The following is an 8,018-nucleotide window of genomic DNA, read 5'->3' as shown; positions in this document are numbered from 1 at the left end:
CAGGATGCAAGGGGCTTCTGATACTTTTTTTTTTTTTTTTTTGGGGGGGGGGGGGGGGGATTGGTAAGGTTATGTGTTCGGTATAACATTAACACCATACTGCTACCCCAGCAGCCTGTAATAGCCTGATGTGCTGGTGTGTACTGCAAATTCTCTCCTCCCATATATATAGCCTAATCCTACATAACTTTCATTCTAAGGCTACGTTCACACGATCCTTTTTTCACTGCGGATTTTTCAGGTCCTTTTTCGGGAAAATCCGCAGTGAAAAACGGCGGTGCTTCTCTCTGCGGTTTTGTGTCCTTTTTCTACTGCGGATTCCACTGCGGGTTTCCAACTGCAGTTTCCTATTGGTGCTGTTGGAAACCCGCAGCGGAATCCGCAGAAAGAATTGACATGGTACTTCTTTTTTCTGCAGGCAAATCCGCGCGGATTTGCCTGCGAAAAAAAGGATCGTCGGCACAGCGGTTTTTGTTTTCCATAGGGTAACATTGTACTGTACCCTGCATGGAAAACTGCTGCGGATCCGCAGCTGCAATTCCGCTGCGGATCCGCAGCAAAAACCGCATCGTGTGAACATAGCCTTAGTATCCAGCTGAACTGAGACAAGCACAGAGAAAGAACCCGGAACTACAGGCGTGCGCTCACTGTTCTGAGCCGGGCTGTTACTAGCAGCGCACAGTGCACACCTGACTGTAGTTGCTAAGAAACCATTGCTCCGTGCTTTTGTGGCCTGTGCGGTTTTTACTGGAGGCTGCAGGGACAATGCAGGGAGAAGAGGAGGAATTGTCTGTGAGCATTGCACACATCGTGCAGAAACTGAAGGCCAGCACGCTGCACTGCCGGCTGGAGAAGGAAGCCCGGGTGAGTGCTGTGCAGACAATGCTGTCATGTCGTGCAGTGGCCGCTAGAGGCGCAGTGAGCAGCTCACAGCTGTACCTGTCTATAGACCCTGATACAGATGGAGGCTCCATGGCACCTTGCTGTGGCACCTCAGTGGCATGCTGGGCCCCCTATGCAGGGCTCCATGGCACCTCAGTGGCATGCTGGGCCCCCTATGCAGGGCTCCATGGCACCTCAGTGGCATGCTGGGCCCCCTATGCAGGGCTCCATGGCACCTCAGTGGCATGCTGGGCCCCCCTATGCAGGGCTCCATGGCACCTCAGTGGCATGCTGGGCCCCCTATGCAGGGCTCCATGGCACCTCAGTGGCATGCTGGGCCACCTATGCAGGGCTCCATGGCACCTCAGTGGCATGCTGGGCCCCCTATGCAGGTTTTTTTTTGTGTGTGTCATAAATGATGCAGGGCAATGTGCCAGTGTTTGCCGTCACAGACTGGATATATGTGTAGTGCTCAGAAATCTGTACTGGCTGTGATTCACTTTATATATATTTTTTTTTCTTCTTCTTTGCTTTCAGGAGATATCATTTTTTTATTTCTCTATGAGCCGCAGTTGTTGATTCCGTTTTGGGATCCATATCCCATTCTTATGTTTCTTTTCGGAAGGCGAAGTGACCACAAATCTGCATCCCAACCGCTCTTTATCTTGATTTTATGCTTTAGCGCGCACCGTTTTTTAAGTATTACGTCATTAGTTTGTACAGCTACAAATGTACACACACAACATGTTTACTCTTTATTTTTTAATATTTTATTTACATTCTGTGAAAAGGGGGAGAGGGGGAGTTACACACGTGTTTTGATATCTTTTATATATTTTCCGTTATTTTTGTTTCTGTTAGTTCCCATACTTGAATCTGTGATTGTTGCTTGTAAAATGCACTGCAATCCTGTAATATCGCAGCATATTGTAAAACCTCTGTGCTTATTGTACTCCTGGTTCCCATGACATCTGTTGGCTGTCCATTTCCAAACCGTTCACATTCCATTATCTCAATTAACAGCGGCATTTAAGGGATTAAACTGCTGCTAACTGAGCTAGGTCCGATTGCAGGAATTAGACTTGGGTGACGGCTGTACTGCACAACTGATGTTGAATGAAACACACCGTATTTTTCGGACTATAAGATGCACCGGACCATAAGACGCACCTAGGTTTTAGAGGAGGAAATTTAGAAAAAAAATTGACGCGACAAATGTGGTCTCTTCTCTACTAATTTCCACTATCCTGGTATATCTGGTCCACTCATCGCTATCTTGGTATGCTTGGTTCCTAATCCCTATCTGGGTATGCCTGGCCTCCTCATTCCTATCCTGGTATGCCTAGCCTCCTCATCCCTATCCTGGTATGCCTAGCCTCCTCATTCCTATCCTGGAATGCATAGCCCCCTCATCCCTATCCTGGAATGCATAGCCCCTTCATCCCTATCCTGGAATGCATAGCCCCCTCATCCCTATCCTTGAATGCATGGCCCCCTCATCCCTATCCTGGTATGCCTAGCCTCCTCATCCCTATCCTGGCATGCATAGCCCCCTCATCCCTATCCTGGAATGCATGGCCCCCTCATCCCTATCCTGGAATGCATAGCCCCCTCATCCCTATCCTGGTGTGCATGGCCCCCTCATCCCTATCCTGGTATGCATGGCTCCTCATCCCTATCGTGGTATGCATGGCTCCTCATCCCTATCGTGGTATGCATGGCTCCTCATCCCTATCCTGGTGTGCATGGCCTCCTCATCCCTATCCTGGTGTGCATGGCCCCCTCATCCCTATCCTGGTGTGCATGGCCTCCTCATCCCTATCCTGGTGTGCATGGCCTCCTCTCTCATCCCTATCCTGGTATGCATGGCCTCCTCATCTCTATCCTGGTATGCATGGTCTCCTCATCCCTATCCTGGTGTGCATGGCCCCCTCATCCCTATCCTGGTGTGCATGGCCTCCTCATCCCTATCCTGGTGTGCATGGCCTCCTCATCCCTATCCTGGTGTGCATGGCCTCCTCTCTCATCCCTATCCTGGTATGCATGGCTCCCATCCATATACTGGTATGCATGGTCTTCTCATCCTTAGGCTGGTATGCATGGTTCCTCTCATGTAGAAAAAAGAAAAATTCAGCTCACCCCTATGAGTACTTTCAGGGTCCATGAAAGGAATCCGAGCATGGAAGGGAGTTTCTGCTTGATGCTGTAGACCAGTGCAAAGAGACAAAAGGGTTTCCAGCTCTGGATATAAAATAAAAAACGAAAAAACTTTATTCCATAATATTAAAAGAGATTTAGTTGTTGGACATGAACCGGTGCATGCCGGAGGAAGATGCCGTTGTATCACTGAACGCGTTTCGAACACATATAGTGTTCTTAGTCCTCAGTATCTAAATACTGGCTACTGATGACTAAGAACACTATACGTGTTAGAAACGCGTTCAGTGATCTAACAGCATCTTCCTCCGGCATACACCGGTTCATGTCCAACAACTAAATCTCTTTTAATATTCTGGAATAAAGTTTTTTTTTTTTTTTATTTTATGGTCCCTCTCATGCCTAGCCTGGTAGACATGGTCCCAGGCACGGACTGGAGCTGAAATTCAGCCCTGGCATTTCAAATCACACAGGCCCATGTTGTCCCCGTCCCCATGAAATGGGATATATTATTAATATTACCCTGGATGGAGGAAAGCAAGATTTACTACAAGGCCAATATTTCTAATGACACCCGTGGCCTGCTGGGGGAAGTGACAGAGTCTGCGACTTTGTGCTCTGTCACAACTCTTAACAGTATGGGTGTCTTGAGAACACCGACTCTGCTAACAACAAAACAAACAAGGCAGCCTACAATCAGACAGGCCCTTCTGACATTTGCCAGATGGCCCGTCTGGCCCTGCATGGTCCCCCCTCATCCCTAGCCTGGTATGCAAGGCCCCTTTAGAAAAGCATTTTAAAAAATAAAATAAACCATTATAGTTGCCTTTCTGCGCTTTTTTTGAAGCGTCTTGTTCCGATGCCAGCAGCTGCTTTATGCTTGTAAGCATTGCATGGCAGGGACATCATGTGCTGCTTACAAGCCGAGGACAGCTGACAGAATACTCACTGCTCCCTATGCCGGGAGTATGTGCCTGGAGAACAGTGAATATTCATTGCTTTTTAATAGCGTGTGCAGTGTCATCTGCAGTTGCCGACTTCCTGCAGCTGCAGGGCGTTCGCCTTTGTCCGCTACTAAAAAGAATGAATATTCTCTGCTTTCCATGGCTATGGGCGTGGAGAAGAGTGAATATTCATTCCTTTAAGTAGTGGGCACACGTGAACACCCTGCAGCTTCAAGAAGCCGGCTACTGAGGCTAACAGCGTGTATTAAAGAGAAATTAATATTCACTGCTTTCCACTCCCATAGGCTTGTGGAATGCAGTAAATATTCATTTCTCTTTAGTAGCGGGAATAGGGGTTAGCCGCAGCAGCCTCCTGTGACCCGCTGCTCTGCTGCAAATCCCCACCACTCCATCCATAGCCAGAGCAGGTACATCCGGACGATAGGATGCACCCCTGATTTTCCTTCACATTTTTGGAGGAAAAATGTGTGTCTTATAGTCCAAAAAATACGGTAGTTCTTCAGCCCACTCCATACGTGCAATTTCCACAGGGCCGAGTGGACTCTTTCACGTTACACTGGATCAGCTTGTAGGGTAAGAGTCCTACTAGAGCTGGTAAGTTTAAGTGATCATATGTAGGGATGAGCGTACCCTTGGAAGTTTTGGGTTCTGGTATCCGACCCGAACTGAAGTCCAAAGTGTGGGTCAGGTACCAGGACTATACCTAACTTGAACTTGAACCCCATTGAAAACAATGGAGACCCGAACTTTGGATCTGGAAAAAAAATTCTCTCCTTTCTTCCTTTTCCCACTGTCTGAATTTCCAGGAGAAGCGTTTAGCACTGGACACTTAACTGTCGAACCCCAAACTTTTAAGTTAGGGTTCAGTAATCTCAACTTATAGGCAAAATAAAATCAATAATGACCGTATAAATATTCCGCCACTGCTTGCACAGAGCTGAGGAGTATTCATGTAACTATACTTGACAACTGAAAAATCGATGACTCCAGCAGGAATGTAGTAAAATCACTAAATTTATTTCTTCATTTTTTTTAAAAAAAGGAAAGGGTTGTATCCTATGGTACACCACTTGTAAATAAGTTATAATTTCTTACAGCATTATGCACACATGGCAGCGTTCTTCCGACGCGGTTCGACTAACGTCTTAATCATGATTAAGACGTTAGTCAAAACGCGTCGGAAGAACGCTGCCATGTGTGCATAATGCTGTAAGAAATTATAACTTATTTACAAGTGGTGTACCATAGGATAAAACCCTTTCCTTTTAAAAAAAAAAAAAAATGAAATAAATTTAGTGATTTTACTACATTCCTGCTGGATTCATCAATTTTTCTGTGGACTGAGTGCTCAACTTTTCCGTGCAGGAACAGATGTGGAATAGCCGATATTCAGGTGAGCTGACTATCTTTTGGTTTTTTGTGGATATACTTGACAACTCTCTTGGAATATCCATAATGCGCTTGCTTTAAAAATAAATAAATAAATAAAAGTAGTTCTCCAGTTATCCAGTCTCCCAAGTGTTGCCTATGCCTCTGAAAAACAAAAAAAATGGATTTCTTGCTGTGACACAAAGCACCAGCGTCTGGGGGCATGGAAGAGTAGTGGAAAGTAAAATGGTCTGATTGTACAAAACTAATTTCAGCTGGTGCATTATAAGCTCTCCTGAATGGCTGTCTTACTAGTGATTAGTAACTAGTACTAGGGAAGTAGTCCATAGAGCTGAGGCCTAATGCACATGGGTGTTTTGTGGAGCCGTATTATGGGTGTATGGGGCCTGCGTTATACCTATGTTTGCCTCCAGCTCCATATGATGAGTGGTGTATTGAATCCTGTATGTCTGGAGGTATTTGGTGGAGTCATCCGGGCTCTTCGGGCACGGCCCTGTTGTGTCGATGAGTCATGATGAAGCGTTGCTCAATGTTGTGGAAGTCTAAGGGTATGGCTCCACGGTCCGTTTCGCCGGCGGGATCGCCGCAGCGGCGAAGCCGCTCGGCGCTAAGCCCCGCCCCCTTAATGGGACGCGATGGTGCCGGATGTGTACAGTACACATCCGGGATCATCGCACCCCACGCCATAGGGCCCTGTGATATGCCTTGCGGGGACGCTGCGTCCCCGCAAGGTGTACGGACATGCTGCGTTCTGAAAAGACGCGCAGCATGTCCGGAGTCGCAGGGCCGCCGCGTGCGGGTTTCCACGCATAGTGGAGACGGGATTTCATAAAATCCCCTCCACTATGCTGGAACATCTGGACGCTGCTTGTTTGACGCTGCAGCGTCAAACAAGCAGCGTTTACTGACCGTGGAAACATACCCTTAGGCTATGTGCACACGTTGCGGGTTTTGCTGCGGATCCGCAGCGGTTTTGCAGCTGTTTTTCATGAGTTTAGAGTACCATGTAAACCTATGGAAAACAAAATCCACAGTGCACATGCTGCGGAAAAAAACGCCCGGAAACGTAACGTTGTTTATTTCGCAGCATGTTCATTCTTTGTGCGGAATGCGCACAAAAACCGCATAAAATCCGCTGGTAAATTTTTACCTGCGGATTTCTCAAAACAGGTGCTGAAAAATCCGCAGAGGTTCCATCTATGTGTGCACATACCCTAAATGAGCAGTGGTGGTGAAGTTGATGCGTAAAACCACTGTTCTTTAATTAAATTTTTTTTTTGCCTCTCGACTTGTAAGGGAACATAACGTATTAACTTCTTGTCTCCGATCTTAAAGTGTGAAAGTTATATTGAAATATAGAAGTGTCATTTCTCCTAATTAGCTGGAATAACAACTAACGGGAGCCTGTCAGTTGGTTTCTACATGTGGAGATACCTCTTTATGTAAAATGTGCTGACAGATTCCCTTTCCTTTACTAGATTTCATTTTCTATATTCTTTTACTTTCCAACCATAATTAAATATTTTCACTTGTGTATTACCCAAGATAGGTTCATTTTTTTTTTTTTTTTTGCCAGTTCTGTTTTCAATAATTTATACTGTTTGCAGAATGTAATAATGCAAATGCAATAAATAAATAAATACAAAGCAAACAAATAATACACTGGCATTCCTGTAAGGGAAAAGAGGGATGGTGGAAGCTGCTGGTGGTCGGTCAGCCTCTGTGCTGCTGCTGACTGATAAGAGTAGAGTCACTACTAAAGCGTAAAAAACCCTGCGCTTCCAGTGATCAATGTTTCTGATATACAAAACCCACTATGTTTTTGTATATCAGAAACATTGATCACTGGAAGTGCAGAGTGTTTTTTTTACGTTTTAGTAAATAAATACAAAGGAATATAAAAACATTTGCCATTAATGTGTGCCCACTACCCAACTGTATAAAGTGCCCCAATATAAAATATTCTGTCATTCCTAGCCACTTTTGTTTCTGCATTTATCTCCTTGTTCCTTCGGCAGATATAATTCATGTGAAATATACAACTTGTTTTGAATAAATGTGGCTCCAATCAAACAAAAAATTATTTTTGCCAATTTTAATAATGTTTTTTTGTAAAAAAAACAAAACAAAAACAAAACAAATCTATATATAAAAGTAACTTCTATTACATTAGACTTTTTGATCTCACATCCTAGAAAGTGAAGTTATTTTCATCACTATTAATGTTTGCAGGGAGTAAATTGCATTTTGGTGAAAAACAATCCTTTGCCTGATAAAAATACATAAGTATATTGGGTTCAATTTAAAGTCCATACAATTTCTTTTGTGCTTGATTATCATGGCAAATCTGTAGAATCTGAACTGACCCTTAGCTCCAAACGCTTTGGGAATACTGGACGGGAGAAATCTATAGACTCAGACGTCTGTTGTTATGAATACAAACCAGGATGGCAATAGCGGGCATCAAAGCTGCAAAAAAACATGGGCACTGAAGGCATATTAGTATGTCCTGTTTTTCTTAGTGGTATGAGTCCTGGTTTCCTTGGAGTCTATAAATACAGTATATTGTTATCAATTCTTGTGTTTGTCATTTCTTATGTCTCCCGTACGAAAAAAAAGATGGTG

At 44.7% G+C, this 8,018-nt stretch overlaps 1 protein-coding gene across 1 annotated transcript in view; it reads left to right on the top strand.

Moving 5' to 3' along the window:
* Positions 1-627: 627 nt before the first annotated feature.
* The window catches only part of TBC1D19 (TBC1 domain family member 19), a 314,406-nt gene continuing 307,015 nt past the window's right edge, over positions 628-8,018 (top strand). Inside the window, exon 1 of the mRNA XM_077279938.1 lies at positions 628-864. Within this exon, the coding sequence (XP_077136053.1) occupies positions 766-864 (99 nt within the window). The 5' untranslated portion in view covers positions 628-765. The remainder of the gene's footprint in view (positions 865-8,018) is intronic.

This window comes from Ranitomeya variabilis, chromosome 1 (assembly GCF_051348905.1).
Source record: "Ranitomeya variabilis isolate aRanVar5 chromosome 1, aRanVar5.hap1, whole genome shotgun sequence".
Classification (NCBI taxonomy): Eukaryota; Metazoa; Chordata; class Amphibia; order Anura; family Dendrobatidae; genus Ranitomeya; species Ranitomeya variabilis.
This window is presented reverse-complemented; position numbering and strand designations above follow the sequence as displayed.